At 37.0% G+C, this 18,747-nt stretch overlaps 1 protein-coding gene across 1 annotated transcript; it reads right to left on the reverse strand.

Annotated features, from left to right (window-relative positions):
* Positions 1 to 71: 71 nt before the first annotated feature.
* LOC135687526 (acid-sensing ion channel 1A) lies at positions 72 to 18,730 on the reverse strand. Its single transcript, XM_065204109.2, has 11 exons — positions 14,985 to 18,730; positions 13,418 to 13,749; positions 11,982 to 12,112; positions 11,314 to 11,477; positions 10,490 to 10,579; positions 9,562 to 9,664; positions 8,799 to 8,883; positions 7,557 to 7,614; positions 5,086 to 5,126; positions 3,965 to 4,040; positions 72 to 2,020 (listed from the first exon to the last, which is right to left on the reverse strand). Exons 1-11 carry the CDS (start codon positions 15,240 to 15,242, stop codon positions 1,847 to 1,849), a joined length of 1,512 nt encoding a protein of 503 aa, XP_065060181.2. The 5' UTR covers positions 15,243 to 18,730; the 3' UTR covers positions 72 to 1,846.
* Between the last annotated feature and the right edge of the window lie 17 nt (positions 18,731 to 18,747).

Consider the following 18,747-nt stretch of genomic DNA (forward strand, 5'->3'; position numbering starts at 1 on the left):
TTTCTGAACCCAATTGTACTTTGATCTTAAATGACCCTATGACACAATCAGATATTTTATTTGCGGTGTAAGGGTCAAATTATTGTCAGTCTGATTTGGATACCTTGTTACTAAATTTGAAAATTATCAATATGCAAAAAAGGTCTCCTCAAACAATTTTTGAAATTTCATTTAAAATAAATTAATACGAAATAGTATTCAACTGTATCTTGATATACTGTGGATAAGCATAAATTTGTTTGCTTTAGTACAAATGTTAGTATACATGGGATTATAGTTATGAAGTATGACAAAACAAAACAGTCACGCTCACCCTTAATTCCAAGAAAGGGTCTAAAATGAATTTTTGAAGCATAAAATGTGACAGACTTTTTCACTGTAACTAAGATAGGAAATTCGATCACATAAAATCAAAACAAGCAATTTATTTGTAGGCATAAAGTGAATTTCATTTTTCTTCAAAGTTCAACGTAGCAAAACATTTATGTTTTGTAAGAAATGGTGATTTTTAATTTCCATGAAAATGAAAATGGTACCAGGGAACTCTTATAATTTACCTGGTTAAGAATATTCATAAACAACATGATATTCAATTATATAATTGATATGGATTTATTTTGATATCTAGATAAGATGTAATTTGACAGATTTACGTCATATAGCAAACAGGGAAAACGGTGCCATATGGAAGATGAAATAAATTTTCTGACTGTGATTTTAAAACGTCTGAACTTCGAATGTTAGGAAGGGGGCAGAGCTCTAAATACCATTAATCCTGTTAGATACAACGGCTTAATATTTACAAATTTACATGTTAAATAAGTCTTGAAAGCTTGCCTTCTTTTTATCATTTTGAAGTGCTTATTTGCCTAAATCTTAAGTTTATATCATATGAAGTTGGAAAAATTATGCAAATACAAATGGAAAATAGTTCCAAGTGAAAAAGTGAAAGCAACGATTCTATATGATATGAGAAACAGAAAATCTTGGCAAAAATATTTTGGCAATTTGCTCACAATGCCATTAGAGTTTTTCGATAAACACAATTGATAGGCTTGTATTGGCCATGGTGTAACTGATCACACAAGAGAATGTTTCGTGTAAGATTTGATCACAATCAGAATCACATGAAGATACGGTACTCTTAGCTAGGGAGGGACTGGTACTCAGGGGTGCTTCTAGCGGGAGGGGGGTATTTGGGGGTTTTGACACTTCTAAGTTCTTCGTAAATTCTCCAGTAGATCTGTAGTAGGTCCAGTGTTCCTTAGTTCATTGATAGAATCATGTACCAGTAGATAAAAAGGCAGCAAAAATCTTCTTTAGCATGCTTTATCGGGAAATTTTACTTTTGATGACCTTTCGCCCCCTAATCTGGATGGTCAAGCTACGCATCTGCTTGTAGCATCTAAAGTAAAATTTATGTTTTCTTAAAGTTTGAACAATATGCATACAAGGGGCTACTGTTTTCAGTCACGATCTATCAAATAGTTCTCACAAGAAAAGAGAGTCTTCAAATTTTTCATGGACAAAGATACCTGGGAGGGGCCTTGTTCTCACAAAAAAACAAAAATTGCATAGGTACAATGATTTTACTTTGTAAATATGGCTGTTGTTGCACTTATTTATCAGGGCTGGTCCCCAAACAAAAAGTTGTATCTCGGTCTTTGAAATCTTCTACTGATGGAGGCCCTTTTAGCGGCAGCCCAACCAGCCAGACGTCGCGGCCCTAGCTATTCCGTTTGTTTCATATAGACCCGTTGCCTTTAATCTACATCGAGCTCTTGATTTAAACATTCACGCTGCCTCAGAAAGAAATTGAAATTATTGTCAAAGTGTGATACAATTGTCAATTTTCCTGTGTTTGTTTGTTGTTATGCACTTTAAATGAAGTGCACCAAACCTTCTTAAGCACATGGTAGCTGAAAGAATACAGAAATAGAAAAATTTCTACGCAAGTTACGAATGAGACGCCGATCCAAAGGCCTAGCTGACCACCAATATCCGACAGCAGCTGTTCCATCTAAAAGAAAAGTTTCAAAATGGTTGCAAAAGGAGAAATCTTAATAATCCATCGACACAGACAACTAAAATGAGGTGCAGAGTCGATTCCTCCCCCATTCAACTCCAGTACCATTCTGAAAGAACTAATCTCAAAGCTTTATAGGCTTGTATATGCCAACCAAAGCAAATTTTTGGATGATATTATTTGAGGCAAAGTAAAGGGTGTGAAACAAGAATATTTTGTTTGGGCTTTGCTTCTAGTTTCAGGCAAAAAGTACCAGACATGGTTTATTTTTGCACCTGAACAAGTTGCGCTAGATCAATTAAACGCCGTCGCGAATTAAATGCCGTCGCGAATTAAACACCGTCGTTAATAAAACGCCGTCACGAATTAAACGCTGTCGCGAATTAAACGCTGTCGCGAATTAAACGCTGTCGCGAATTAAACGCTGTCGCGAATTAAACGCTGTCGCGAATTAAACGCTGTCGCGAATTAAACGCTGTCGCGAATTAAACGCTGTCGCGAATTAAACGCCGTCACGAATTAAACGCTGTCGCGAATTAAACGCTGTCGCGAATTAAACGCTGTCGCGAATTAAACGCTGTCGCGAATTAAACGCTTGCGCTACTTAAGCGCCGTCGCGAATTAAACGCTGTCGCGAATTAAACGCCGTCGCGAATTAAACGCCGTCGCGAATTAAACGCCGTCGCGAATTAAACGCCGTCGCGAATTAAACGCCGTCGCGAATTAAACGCATGCTGTTTTCGTGCCTGCAAAAACCAAGCCTGGTTCCAATAAAATCGTGAGAGTCGGAAACGTTTCGCCGATCTCTGCTTCCATCTTTCATAATGATCTAAGAGAAATTTCCCATTGTTCGGGAACAAGTTGAAAGCTGCTGGAAGGCGAAAAAAATCTGACAACAAAACAACTGCAAGCAAAAACGCGCCAAATAACTTTCCTATGATTGGTTGATTACATCAAAGTATTCATATTTTAAACAATAGTGGATCCCACGTCGGCAACCCGTGTTGATCGGAAGAGTTGTACGAGTCAGGAAAGTTGAACTCTCCCGACCTTTGCGACTCACAGCGGTGCTGTCGTGACGATCACAAGAAAGTTTTTCTATTAAAGTCAGGAGACCAACGCAGACTTTTGCAGACCGTCGTCGAATCGGCTATGGACTTATTGTTGATAGTGTGATGCAGGCCCGTAGACAGCTAAACTGGATTGGGGGGTGGGCATGGATGTCCAGTATATGGTTATGGCAAATCGAGCTGCGCTTGTAAGATCTCCAACTTAAATTTCGCAAATTGTTGAGGGGCATTGCCCCCCCTTCCCCCGCCCCCGGTGTCTACGGGCATGGTGTGATAATGACATACCCAGCGGAAGCAACCATTTTGTGCTTTGGGCTGAAGGATGGCTGACAGGTCAGGAGAAATTCTGATGTTTTGACACGAAGGACTTCACAAATATGGCCAGCGATCATCTGGTTTTTAGCCTTTATTTGTTCAGATTTAAGAGAAAAGGCTTTATTCACTGAAGTATGTTGAGCCGACAAGGGTCATCATCATTATTTCTACGTGGTGTCTCATGAGAGGAATTTGTCATCAACCAAACAAGGATAATTTCAAACCCTAAAGGGAGGGACAAAAGCTGATAATGGCTCTTCAGAGAATCATTGAACTGCATTTCAACGAGCTTCTTCTACTTCTTCTGCATCGCAAGAAATGGAATGGCAGAATCATATTTATATTTTTAGTAAAAAGGTCAACCTTTGGAAAAGCTTGTTTGGGCCGTAGTTTGGGCAAATATCAGCCTGATGTTTCTTTAAAGGGTTGTTCTTATGAAAAAGCTTGTAAGTCGAAGTTGTGTGAAAAAGTCCCACAATAATATCGCGTGCTGATACCATCTGGTGAATAAATGTAGCGAAATATAATATTGTGTTAGATAAAGAGTGGTTACCTCATAACTTGTATAGGTCTCGATAAACTCGACAATGTCACTTTCGAAGAAAAATTGCAGCCGAACGAAATTTTTCCTAGAAACAAAAGAGCTTTCGTTAATTCTATTATCAGGATGAATTTTTCTTTCGCGCTACAATCCCTGCAAAAATACATTGGAACATCCAGATGCTCGAATGTTAATTTGAAATTATTAATTGTTTTTGCTTGAAAAGACCGATTCCACATCCCTTCTCCTACAGAACTATGTTACTTGTAGAGTTTATGTAATAAACAAACAACAAAGAACACAAATAAAAAACTACCAATGAAGTCTTTGGTACCGCAAAATTTGAAGATGGCACGAAATTGCGAAAAATTTGCATATGCTGGTGGCTTAAGTTCAAAACTACAGATACAAGATAAGAAAGATAACCATATGTTGTTTGGGCTCCAATTCTAATTCCAATAGAGAACTGTATAACTTCACAATGCAAATTCTAGTAAGGTTCCAACTTCGATCCGTTCTAATTCTCTAATTTGTCTTCTCTGATTTCTAACGCACACTTCAACGTGTGCATTAAGTGACTACAGCAACAACAAGTGAGGAATACGTCATACCATATAATTTTTGCAGCATACTTAAGTACTTTTCGTCCGACACTCTTCAGAGTATGTACGTCGGATAATGACAAAAAGTAAGCTGAAAATCTATATCCAGATACATTTATATGTATTTCATCTGAATTTATATCTAAACAGCGTCGGACGTACAATCTTGCCACTATTTCTAATCGTTGAAAAGAAGAATTTCAACTCGATCTGTAAAAGAAGGATTCTCGAGCATTTTTGTTCTCGAACAAGGTTGAGGCTTATCAGTACACGTTTTCAAATAAAAGAATAAGTGTTATATATAAAAAATGAGTGATTTATGAAACAAGGAAGATATTGTATCCGTAATTATTATAACTTGTGCTCAGATATACACAATGAAGGAAAGTAACATGTTTTTTTGGAAAATATAATATTCAACAGAACACCAATGTTTTATGTGTATCCCATGAAAAATGCTGACCGTATTAAGTGTAAGGGTAAAGCAAGAAATCTAGAGATAAGAAGCATGAAAATCAGTTTATTACTCGCCTGTAATCATCATCATTTCTGAAAATGCTTGTGTTCAGCTTCTACGGGAATAAAGCAAAATGCATTTGAATTCAGCTTTTTGAAGATGTTTGAAGATTAAGTGGAAATGGACCATCACGTGCTCCACTAGAAAGAATATTTTATGTGCCTTATAAACATGCAAAATTCGCTTGGTTGATATATAAGTATAATTCATGTAAGTAATTACAATAGTTCGATCAAGCATGACTACTATTTGAATCGTAGTTTTTACATTAGCAGGGGCGGTTTGGAATGATATTCCTTTTTAAGAAATTGACTTTTAGGAGCCAAAAAAGTTTGCACTTTGCGTATTTGGCTTAATTTAGAATTGGAATGCTGCAGTATAGAGTACCGAAGTGTGACATCACCAAAAATCTATTTTCCGGGATCCGGGATCAAAATTCAGAGATTCTTAAAATAGATTTTTATGACGTCATCACTTCGGTACTCTTTAGTATGGCATTAGCTGAAAGAATAGATCTAAAAATCCCTATGCAGAGTTGATCTAGTGTATTAACGACATTTATTTTGAAACTCAGGCGGTTTAAAACCAAGGAAAACACAGTAAAATATAAATGAACTTGTAATTTTACTCTCATGCTCCATAACTTTTGTGTAAAATTTGCTGCTCATATTTATTTGTAAAACTTCTGACACCATTCGTTGTTTGAGCAATTGACCGAGCGAATAAACGACACGTTTTGACACACAAAATCAATTCCTTTTATTCCATCCAAAGCTAAGAAATTCTTTTACACAATATCGAAACTTAGGTACTAAACAGCCTTTCACAAGCACTGTTACGCCATTAAATTATATATATATGAAACGAAACCTCAAGTGCTTTCACAAGCCACTCGGGTTGAACGCCATCAGCCCTCTCTTAGCCTTTCAATCCATGACCGTTCTTTGTGTGTGTGCAAGTGAGTGTCTACATGTTTGATAGCAGTGGCCTTTCGCAAGCACCACGCTTCTCTCTCTAACTCACCCTGTTTCTCCTTACTCTACTTTATATAACAGCATTACAATATAGCAAACTAACATCAATAATTGCCGGTGTTATTGTCGGTATCTATCGTGCAATACGTAAATGAACTAGTAGGAGGTGTTAGATCCTCTCCCTTTCTCAACTCCAAAACCCATTCCTTCCAGTGGGCCCCTGTATGAATTAACATGACGTTTGAAAGGTCATGCAAAGTTTTAGAATAACATTTTATGCGCAAGAAGATAAATACAGTTTAGCAATGAAAATGTTAGGAAATGTTGTAAAGTCGGGGTATTATTTTGCAAAATCAAATCAAAAACTTTTTCTAAAATCCAGCCTTTTTAAAATCAAGCTAGTCAGCCCATTCAATTCTTCTCTTCTCTAATCAATTCCAACCTTACTTCTACCCTAACCATCTAGATCCCCTGATGCATAATCAAGGAACCTCATACCTCTCCCTTTCTCAACTCCAAAACCCACTCCTTCCAGTGGGCCCCTGTCGAGATTCGACTTTATCAGAAATATTTCCCTTCATGAAGAGTGATTTTTCAACGTATAACTCTTTCCCTTCATGAAAAGTGCTTTTTCAATGCATAACTCTTTCCCGTCATGAAAAGTGCTTTTTCAATGAATAACTCTTTCCCTTCATGAAAAGTGCTTTTTCGATGCATAACTCTTTTCCTTCATGAAAAGTGCTTTTTCCGAAGTTACGCCCCGCCTAACCCTGTCAATCCCGTTCCCTCAACCTTGATGCTTCCATGTATATAAAAACGCTGCAATGAGTACCTTATGCCGATGGCTGAATTTTACAAAATAACAAAAATTTCATCTTTGTCCTTTTCCGATATCAATCAGTCATGATCCTTGATGAATGATTACGTAAGGTGCCCATGAGTATATACCCCTTTTCCTTATTTTTCCACTCTATGTTTCATTTTGTATCAAAAAATTTTCAGTTGTTTTTGTTTCGTTTTCACCTTCTACGCCTTACTTTGTAACTGTCGAATCTGATTCTTTAGAGGCTATGGTACCAAGTGAAGAGCACAGGACATTACACTTGTTAGTTTGACCATAAGGGTCTTATGGGCTTGGGCGTTGGGCTCCTCGGGGTTGGGCGTTGTGTTGAAGTCTTGTTAGTTTGACCACAAGGGTCTTATAAATTTCCCTGCTTGATTCTTTGGGCTTGGGCCTTTGGGCGTGTTGAAGTTGTCATTGCGCTGAGTCATGTTATAGTTGTCGGTACGTTGGGACTTGTCATAGTTGTCATTACGTTGAGTCGTGTTATAGTTGTTGTTACGTTGAGTCGAGGATGTGCTGCTGTTGATGGGTGTTGATTCAAGATGTCGTTGGTTGAAAGAAGTTTTATTTGCGTTGCTGAACTCTGAATAACAGCAAAACCATAAAAGTGAATATTGTTCGTCTCCTCATTTGGTAAAAATTTGTAACTTTACACAAGCTAACTTACCGGAAGGGCGGCAGTATAGAGCGTTGAGTATGTAACTGAATGGGAGAATTTGGCTTCGCTGAGAAAAAAAAGAACAAGATAGATAAATATAACTAAAATAAATGTATGGCAACAACACCAAAAAGATGGCACTGTGCCCCAAGTGATGGTACCAATTGATAACAGCTGATTTAAATATGGCTAGATATCAACTTTATCTTAAGCAAACTGATTTCCATTTGTCACTTCAGCAATCTGTGCTTTGATTTGGGCTTCCAACATGCAAAAATGAACAGTTCCTAAAATTACCATTACTCAGAGTTGTCATGGAGAGTGCTCTGGGGGGGGGGGGCTGTGCTAAGCCCCCTTGTCAAAATTCAGAGGAATTTTGAGGGTATCAGCCCTCAAAACAAGGGAGCACAGGTTTAAGGGAACAAAATCAGTTTTAGCAACCTTTTATTATGCTGCAACTTTTCTGTTAACGAGTAATTTCCTACCAAGTCCTTTTGAGTTGGTGAATTGTTTTAATAATTTCATATACAACAGAAAGCCTTTAATAAGTCTTCAAGTATATCGCTATAACTTCAAGTCAGCTCTCAATAATAATCATATTTTCAGGTTAAAAAAAGAATTACCATGTTTTACCAAAGGTCACATGCCTCGTGGCTTTGGCTTTGCCAAAGTGGGCGTGTTATATTTGGTCATGGCCTATTTGGCTTATTAAAGGAAATGCTTACCCAGATCCGAGGTAGCGATGTTGCTCAATTAAGACATACAAGGAATTTCAAGAAAATAACTAAAGTTTTTCCGAATTTGATAAATGCAAGCAGAGAAGATGTGATGACAAGTAACTTTTTTCAAAACGTGGAATGATCCACGAGATTAAGATAAATAAAGGGTGTAGAGACACAATAAAGAGGAATATAGAGTAATTAAAAAAATTAAAGTCACAGCTAAAAAAAATTGCTTCATAGAAGAAAAAAATAAAGGAAATACAAGGGAAAATAGGAAGCAAGAAGGGGTTTGGAAAAGAAGTACATTTTCAGCAAAAAACGACATGAAAGAAAGGATGAAAAAATAGATCTGAAAGCAACTTAAAAAACGTAAAAAGGAAAAAGCAAATGAAAAACCACGTTTCATTTTCATACATAAAGTTTTTCTTCAATCGAGTTACTTTACATAGAAAAACGGTAGCAGCAGCAGAATTTAAATGATGAAAGTTTTCACTAAAGCAAAGCAAAATTAAGAAAATGAAATATTTACAAACAAGGCGGTGGACATTTGGTGCTGCATATCTTGTTGATACCCAATGCATCCATTTCCGTTGAAACCTCAGCCTTGCACATGTCTATCGAGGAAAAGAAAAATATCATCTAGCTCAAATGAATTTGCTATAATGTCTTAAAGACGAAGAAAGCATCTGATTAGTGGCTGCAGTGGACGGACTATAGAGGGGGAGGGTAACCCATGGGACAACACCCTTTATTCCTCACTTGAGCTGTCATACCATGTTTATTGTCTTTAGCTAAATATAAAAAATGATTTTTATCTACCGAATGCATCTTTATCATTTTTTGGAAGAATTATGTGGACCATCTTTTGTTAAAAAGTTAAGAGGGCTAATAGCTCCCAGTATCTTGGCATCGCACCCTTATTCTAAACACTCTCAACTAAAGCTGAATATGAAAACAACATAATGCTTTTCATGGTATCTTTAGAGAATGGAACTTTGCTGAATACCAATTTAAGTTTTTTTATTCACAAGTGTACTTTGTTGCCTGAGAAAAGGAAGGGGAGTGTCCATGATGCCCTTCCATTTCTTCTATGTGATAAACGCACTGTATAGATAATCATTGCTTTCAACAGCCTTTCAATGTAAACGATGTGAATGAACATATACTTCTAATTGAAAGTTATAGATATTTGCTTTAAACTGGATCGATTTACATCACGTTGTAGGACTGGTATTATTCTAATTCTCAACAAATTCGGTCGTTTGGAATATTGTGAATGGAATTCTACTCACGTTCTTCAACAGTCAAACAGGTTCTATTTGGAGAGCTAAGTCTAAGGCCAGTGCAGTTGCATTTCTTTAACTGCCTTTGCCAGTGGCATCTCTGGGTGCAACGCTAAAATTCAAGGCACACCATCTGTTAAGATACAGTTTCAGATTAAAACCTTTTTTAAGTGGATAGCTAAAATATGAAATAGCCCATATTCGGAAATTCTATGTTCTGTGTGCAGGTCAAATTTAATAAATTCCTGATTTATATCATACTTGAGCCAAAAGTTGGGGAGATTACAGCCCCCAGGCCCCCGGATCGTTCTTTAATAGCATTCTTTGACAGCTAGGATGGTTTCTATCTTACTCTTTCTAACACGATGGCTGCTTAACAAACACAATCTTCTTAAAAACTCCTCTTTAAAAACACGCTTTGTTTGTCAAGATCTAAAAAGACTGTCGAGTCTAGACCAGGCCCCTAATAGACCCCGGGACTAAGCAAAGTTCATTCTTTGTAACTTCGAGTAAAACGTTCAGCGCAATATTCAAAACTGTACAAGACTGACCATATTTTGAATGAAATGTACTGTACTGTGAAAGGTTCATCCATTTTGCCTTGGCTTGGTATGATGGAAATGCAACTCGACGGTTCACACAGTCAGGTGTATCAAAATCAACTAATTTGATCTTCAATTAACACAAAAATTAATCACTTTGATGCGATGGTCAACTTATCGAATTCGAAATTCCAAAAGTATGCGCTGCTCAGCTCTCAGCTTCGCTCGCTCCAGTACAAATCAACTGGCAGTAAAAAGCGATTGGGTAGATAATATTTGATGAATCTGGCATAACTGCACTGTCAGATTTATGGAATTTTTTTTACCATAACCAAAATTCAATCCTAATATAATAATTCAACAAAAAGCAGATTTTTAAGAACATTATTACCTACCTGCATCGTGTATTTATCACCATCTTCGTCAAGGGAGTCACTCCTTCGACAGCTGCCATTATTAAATGGATCAACTCGAACAGCTTCGACCTTGAATAAAACATTGATTGCAATTATTTCAAAGATGTTCTTTCTGTTGATTACACAAGAAAAAATTGGTCAATTTTATGGGCAGCATTTCCATTCATATGTGCATCTGTCAGCCTTGTATGCTTTAAAGACACCCATACTCTTCGACCAAGGAAAACCTTTTTTACATTTTAACACAGGTTTTTAACAAACAATAGCCCTGCGCTTAAATTTATGATGATTTTAGATGATGCAATTGTCAACTTCTTTCCTAAATGAAGTGCATTCAATGCTAAGTGATTGCTGGTTTTGCCGGGCTTTGCTTATACTTTTTAATTTTTGGACACTGTTCTACGGTACAAGCAGGCCATTGGGTTCTAGTTATGACCGCAAAGACAGAAATGAAAGTATCATTGAAGGCAAATTACCAATGTTTCAAAGAAAAGCAAATTTTTTTTTTTAAATTTGACCGGTTCTTCGAAACAGCTCTGGGGCCCTCTAGACTCGAGCCTGATCTATACAAAGTCTTTCGTTGGATCTGGCAAAACGTCACAAGAGATATTGGAAAACAGGGTTGTTAGATCCCTTTTATTTTTTCCGCCCCAAGACCGATAATATATACATGGATCTCATGATCCAAGCTCACGTTTCATTGCTAGGAAGAATTCATGACAATGCGTGTTCGCAGCTCCATTTCAGTTAATACAGAGGGGTAGGTGAACGAATGGAAATTTGCCTCTGTTTTTCCATCTTACCTTCTTAATTCCAATGCTGGCATGAACACCGGGGGGAACACTGAATCCCTGTATTGATGGCAACGGAAACACGCCCTGATCTGCGAGCAAAACTCTGACGCCAGTTTCCTTGGTCAATTCTTCATCATACTCGTAGAGTTCAATGTTCAAATCTAAAGTTAATCCTGTCAACATAAAAAGAACAGTTAATCAGGGCTGCATATTGAAAATACGTCACTTTCTCTACAAGTCAGGCTTAGTTTTATGTGTCATTCAGATACGTAATTTTTGAAATTCAAATAAGCACCTGGGGGTGGACATGAAAAAACTTAACGCTGAAGGGGAAGCTTAGTTGAATATGGACATATTCGGGGCGCGTGGTTTAATTGTAGACCCACTTCGTATTTTTGCGATATAAATTATAACTTTTTTAGGTTTACTGATGATGCAAGCTTTCATCGGATATAGGGGGAGATGTCTTACTTCTCTAGTATTTACAGTAAAAACCGAGGAAGACAGGCTAGGCAGGTCTTGAACGCAGGCCATTGCAAGCTCTTAAAATGATTGGGTTTTGAACTTGACAAAATCAGTAATATGCTATACTGCCGTTTTCGTGCTATATCACGCCCACAGATTTTAGAAATAGCCTAAGATAATAAAACATGGTAACACGAAGAGAACTCAAGTACCATTTTGCATTCCAACATCTTCCAGCCTAAGAGGTTCTTGCTTCTTTCTCTCCATATTGTAACCGTAGTTGAAAATGAAGCAGTTGCCATAGATGTGATTCCAGACTTTATACCATCGGTTCTCAAGCATACTGAAATGCCAATAAATTCAATTGGTAGAATGCAAGGTTTAGAGGGTAGATAAAGAGCACAAAATTGTCATGTAATTCAAAAGCAATGCTATTCAACCTTGTCTTACTTCTTTGTTCAGTGATGTTCTGTTGTTTGTTCTAGTCTTTTGTTCGTGGTGTTTTGAACCGTATTTTGTCACTTCCTTTTAAGTTGGTAACATACAATACTAGCTATATTAAAGCTAATGAAAACCAACAATTTCTTCTATAAAACTTGGGTTTTCGTGATAAATAGCTTTGCGTTGAATAAACATTTAAATAGCCATGGAATTAATAATAGCCCCAAGAGGGCATGACTTCCTTTATCGTTCACTTTAGGGGACACTAGTGAAGAAGTCTGTAGAGCAACAATTTCTAAGGAAGGTTTAACTAAGCAAAAAACAGGGTAATACAAAAATCAGAAACGCAAAACATAATGACGACATTCATTATAAGCAAGCCCTCAATAAAAAGAATTGCGCGGGATGTTTCTACATTTTTGGTCACCAAAAATGGTCCAGATGCATAATTATTGGTCTATAATAAAAAAACAAATGAATTTCTCTGTATTATGTACTTCTTCAGACGAAATGATGTTTAATATTTGTTCCAGGTTACCAAGAAATAAGGGTAGGATGGCTCTTAGAATATCTGACCATTATTAATCATGAGATTGAAGATGATGTTCTCTCATCATTTGGACCATTCATTTTGGGGCTGTTGGTGTGCCAATCGCAAGAACGACCACAAGTAAAACTCAAACCGTTTTTAAGGGGGTTGAGAAGAAGAAACACAGACTAGCAATACCTTGTTCATGCAAAAGTCACAAGCCATTGGGCCATTAACTAGTATACGAAGAAAAGAAATAGAAAGTTAAAATTCGTGTAAAAAACTGATACTGAGACATGGGTTGGGTAGGCCAAAACCTTTGATCTCCTGTCTCCACAGTCAAACTTCAGGTTGTCTTGTAACGTGTGAGGTTGAAACTATGCCAACATAAAGTTTATATCCCCAAGGCCAATGCACTCTTGCCCGCTTGTTGCTTTGGCCGCTTGTTGCTTACTCGAGCACCGCTACAATGAGCACAAACTCCACAATCTGTGCCAAAAAACGAAGGCCCAAGCACACCAAAAAACAAAATTTTATTCAATCAAGTTTTAAGATTCAAGATTCCAAATTTTGTGTGAAATGATGATTAGACTATGCCAGTCAGGCAAAATAAACAATGAATTATTGAAAAATCAAGCTTAAATTCAAAAATCTATCTTATCAATTTTTGTTGCTTACCCTGACTTGCAATCAATTCCTTTCCAGTCACACCTGACCACAAAATTGTGAAATTGATGACCCAATCCTTTCAATTGTGGCTTTTCTATATTGCTAAGGTATTCAAGAAGGCATCTCCTTTCAATGATATCAGTGTTAACTGAAATATTCATCGATGAAGTGTTACTGGCTTGATTTGTCATACCAATGGCTTTCAGCATCATTTCTTTGTACAACGACATCATCGAGGCATCTTGTTTGAAGTTTATTAACTTCCTTCTCTTCGCTTTTTGGAATTCTGATTTGCGTAACATATTGTGATTGCAAACCATGACAGAAGGGAAGATCATGGTCTGGAATTAAGGTAAGATTTAGGTAAAATTTGAATATAAATACCTTGAATATGAATACACCTGTTTGCAGCGCATTCTTAAACCAACCACGTTGATTAAGTAAGAAAGAAGAACCAAAGGATAGGCTGTCCGCCTGATTCTTTGAATCTTTCAATGAGTAGTAACATGATACAAGGTGATACAAAGTCAGGAACACTGCAAAACTATGACGAGAATTAAATGTTGCTGAATAGAAACTTAACATGAATTTGATATAAATTTATATTTCCCCTCGTCGTACAATCAAATGAAGCCATGTAGGGCGAAATATTAGTATATTTACTCGGGAGATGAATCATGCCCGTCCTCGAGACATGCACTAGCCCCCGTTTTCGGTCGATTGCACATGCGCATTATCATTTGAAGCCTTGGCGGGAAGTTGCGTGGTCCCAGATAGAGCAGCTGTGTGAATACTGTTATTAATGCGCATGTACTTTGAACCTGCAACACTGATTGGATTAAGAAAGTATTGTTTTGAAACAAAGGACTAAAGGTTTCGTCTCCTTAACAAATATATTAAATTTATTTCAAAGTTCTATCATACAAAATGAATTCTTGTCATCGTTTTGCACTGACCGGTTTGCCAGAAGTATTTAAAGGCAGTGGAACTAAGTCAATTTACTCTTTGCTTTGCGCTTCATTCAGTCATCGTCATCGGATTTCCAGGAGATTTGGTAATGTGTTATTGGTGGACGGTGAGCTGGGGGGAGGGGGGGATTGGTTATTCTACCCTAGCGATATAAGCCACTCAAATGTCCCCCCATTATGTATTTATTTGAACTTTAATTAATTTTTATATAAAGCCATGGACGTTCGAAAGTACAGTTAGCTTTGGCGCGATAACTATACAACAATGTTGCCTAATGTCTAGATGTAAAAAGGCAGCTTAGTGATTCCCTAGAGAAGGTATATCGGTGGGATTCAACGGGATTAAAGACTACTAAATAAAGGCTTATGGTCGTCTCTTTCGTCCAAAGAAAGTGAATTCCTTACCCTGTTTAGTTCGCCATTTTGTCTAGCAAAGTTACTGTAGAAATGTTTTCAAATCTTTGCGTAATATTTCAAACTTTAGGGATATTATGATTAAGCCAATCAATCGTTGCTAGGAAATTGGAAAAACAGTTTACACATAAGCGAAAACTATAGTAAAAAGACTCGAGATGAAAACGAAAATTGATAGTAAGAAACTAGCTCACTTGTTCATGCCTCACTCCAACAGTTGTCGAGACGGGCTTTGACAAATATTTTTTAACAAGCTGCGCACAGAGAAATAAATTTGTCGTCAACGCCGCTAAACAAACAATCAACCACACTGCTTTGCCAACCGTTTTTTTCGATGAAACCAAATGCTGAATCCCATGTGCAGTTGTAGAGTTTGCGAAATCATCAAAAATTTTCTTCACCGAGCCTTGCTCATTACGATTGTTCTCCTTCTTCTCTGAAGATTTCATCATTTCAACTCGATAAATATTGGCTCTATTTTGAGTCTAAGACATTGAGATGCACTCTACTGAAGAAATCGGTGTTATACAGACTGTCTCTCTGCCGAAATGTACTTAACAAAAAAAGATCAAACTAGTTATTTCATTACAATGACAATATTTTTGTTGTCACCAAAACAATTATTGCCTTTCAGCCACTTTGCAAATTATGTTTTCAATACATATGAAGAAATTTTCGTTTCAACCTTAATACCGAAATATAACAGATTATTGTCATTTAATGAAAATCAAAGGATGCAATGAATAATTAATAGATTAATTAGCTAATTCATTCCTTATAAAATAAGTGTTATCTATAGATAAACAATAAAGCAAAGTCGAGTGACTTTTCTTCGAAAATTTAATGAACAGAAGAGAACGCCGAATTCGAAAGCATTTTAAAAAACCACAACATTTGACAATGGATCTTTAAAAAAACTGTGAGTAGTTACAGGGATGTTTGGGAGTCAATTAATCAAGCTCCTCTACTTCTGTTGGATAAAATTCACTTCAATAAATGCTTTGTATTCTTCATAATAAAATAATTCGGGACAGACATTCAAATTCTTTCATTTCTTTCTTTATTTTTGTGCTTGAAGTTTCTTAAACAACAAATCCTTGCGAGTTACCTTTTAGAGACACAAACAACTTAAAAAAGATAATATTGAACAAAACACTTAATCTTTTGCAATTAGTTATTATTTTTTTTATCTCGGGTGCTTAAAAAATATGGTGCCTAGTTATAAAATGAATCATTCTCAGTCCAGTCCATCTTCAAAGTAATCATATTAAGGGAGACAAATGCTATGGTTTCTTTAGACTTGGTCAATTTAGAGTTGGGTATCTTGAAGACTGTTCCTTGGAAAAATGTGCATTCTTAAAAAAATTAATCATGCGAGGTTATTTTTCTTCAAAAACATTTAACGCACATAGGTAATGCTAAGTAAAAGATTAAATTCAGTGCTGACGGTCGTATATGTATACACATTTCTAGATTACAACAAAAACGCCAAAATCTACTGTTATAACAACGTGTGCAAAAATTTTGCCTCACCATGGGGTGTAAAGTGATCATTTTGTTACTTTGTTCCTCCCAACTCGAGTAAAACATGCATCAACCTCTAAAAATGCCTGCTCATAAAAAAGGGATTTCTTGTTTTGTAGTAATTAGCAGTAAATAAAGAGCACCGCTACGCGCCGAGAACAAATAACAATAAACAAACGTAAATAAACTATGACTAATATTTCGCCCCGGCATACGGGGCTTCATCAGAGTGAAAGTAAACGGACTAAAGAGTGTACAAATTCATACGACATCTCCTTTCCAATTGCAGAAATGCAATAAACAAAGTAGGATTCGTATATAGCGACCGGCCGGTGAACAGCAAAGAAAACGTTAGGCACAGAATAATATAGTAAAGGTGGACTGGACCCAAATCAACATCGTGATAAATTAATAAAACTCACATTAATTAACATATATTTCAAAAAACACTAACAACGAAGCATAATTTATAGCTTTCTCTGAATGGCTATCTATTGTCGTAGAACATCTTCTTTGCATTAATGCACCGAGTAAAGTAGTTTTTATTGAGCATCCACAACAAAACATACGCTCTGCTGAAGCATTAAATAAGGTAAAAGGGGCCAAAAGTAAACAAAACTCTCCAGGTTCGGGTACTTTCTTGCACAATCATGCAAAGATTGACCTTTTACCTAAATCAATATTCATTCCACTGCTTTCCTCATCGATATTTTCAAGGACTTGCTGCCTCTGTTCCCGACCGAGATCCTTAAAGCCTTCTTGTTATTGTGATAGTTTTGTAAAAAATTGTCCAAGAGACAGTTGCGACGCACTTGAGGCATTCTTTGGATGATTGCATTTCATTATTTAACAAAGCTCCGATTTAAGATCGCCTCCATCTTGAATCTGCAGGACACTTTTAAACACGCGATCTTTTTAATTAATTCGGTAATTTTTGTAAAAAAAAGAACCCTTTAACGCCTTCATTAGTTACTCTAAGCTTTGGCACTGTCACCTTTATCGATATCCATGCAATGAAGGCAATAGACTTCATAAGCGTTTTAACTTAAAGTTGTCATCATCGTCAGGTACCATCTTTTATCAGAAGGTACCCTGAAGTTTTACCATGACCCTCCAACTATCTCAAAATCTGAGTTTTGGTTTGTTGTCATGGTCATAGATAAAACTAAGAGGCTAATAGTAGAGATGGCCCCCAGAACCACCTCTACAGTGTTTTTAAAGGGAAACCATCCCTCTTTCCAGGAGTTCTTCCGCCCGAAGCCGTTGACCCCTGGAGTCGTAGCTCATCTGCCCTCTTTGCCGGTCTCCCGCCGAGTTAGCCGTTGGCCATCGCTTGTAGCCCTGAGCTAGGGAACCCTGCCAGGTGGTACCAGCCGGGTCAGGCTGGACCTGTAAGCTGGTGGAGGGAAGGGACGCTTTAATTCCCTATTCATGTCCTGTCGGAGCATGCCACTTGAAGTTGTAGCCCATATAAAAGTGGTTTTTCGCTCTGGCAGTTAAATGCTCTTGTGCAACTGTCATGCTTAACGACAGTTGTCTTGAGAAATTGACTGTGTTTTGTATTTTCATACAGTACGACATTAGGGCGGTTCTTTGAATTATAGTCGCAAAGCGTGCTGGTTAGGCAAAAGCTTTTAAGGGTAAATGTTACCAACCATTCAAGTTGGTAGCTCGTGAGCTCCAGATATGCCACCACGAAATTGTTGTCTAGAGATTGGTTGATTCTATCGCTTGATTATGCTAGATCTTGGGTAAAATAACAAAAATTCAGCTTCATAGCAAGATATTAGATGGGCAAGGTTGTGACTTACACATGTTTCTCTTGACTTTGCTCGTAGGGGTAGTTAGGACTTTGCATTGCTAATATTTAAGGCGCTTTCTCAATATTTCTCCTACATTCTCTACATTTCCCTTATCATTCTATATAATTTCTAACTTTCCTCCAATTGAAAGACTTTTACTTTAATTTCAGCATCAAGCATACATTCGGAATATTTTCGCAGTTTCAAAGCACTTTAAAAACTTACATAGTACTATCATCATTTACCATGTGAAAGCCATGTTTTTTTGGTTCGGAATGTTTTCTTTGAATCAAAAATTGCAGATAAAACAATTTCAATAGCAAGGGAAAATTACTGAGGATCCGTGACCGTATTGGGAGGCCTTTGTTTCGACACTTTTTTCGAAATTGGATCCTTGGCGTATATTTTATTGCTAATATTATGACAAGCCACTCTGTTTCTTAAAGTGGAAATCAAAATGAGCATTTAACCCTTGTAGAGTCGAAGCCAGCTATATCACAGAACAGAATAAAAATGTCTTATGTCTATATGAGCCACTGTGGAGGCGTTCCTGGCATTTTCAAGAAGCTCCCCTATTTCATTTTGATCTTCTTTATTTTCTTGTCGAAACGAGTCAAGAAAAGTCCCCCTA

The sequence above is a fragment of the Rhopilema esculentum genome, chromosome 10, assembly GCF_057945365.1.
Source record: "Rhopilema esculentum isolate cy_ngs chromosome 10, ASM5794536v1, whole genome shotgun sequence".
NCBI lineage: Eukaryota > Metazoa > Cnidaria > Scyphozoa > Rhizostomeae > Rhizostomatidae > Rhopilema > Rhopilema esculentum.

Bases quoted from the DNA above. Each gene is read 5' to 3' on its own strand.
- LOC135687526 (XM_065204109.2), bottom strand. From the start codon at position 15,242: ATGATGAAATCTTCAGAGAAGAAGGAGAACAATCGTAATGAGCAAGGC. The intron at 11,478-11,981 runs GTACTTGAGTTC...TTATGTTGACAG, and splicing joins AGATGTTGGAATGCAAAATG to GATTAACTTTAGATTTGAAC. The intron at 10,580-11,313 runs GTAAGATGGAAA...GTTTTATTCAAG, and splicing joins CCAGCATTGGAATTAAGAAG to GTCGAAGCTGTTCGAGTTGA.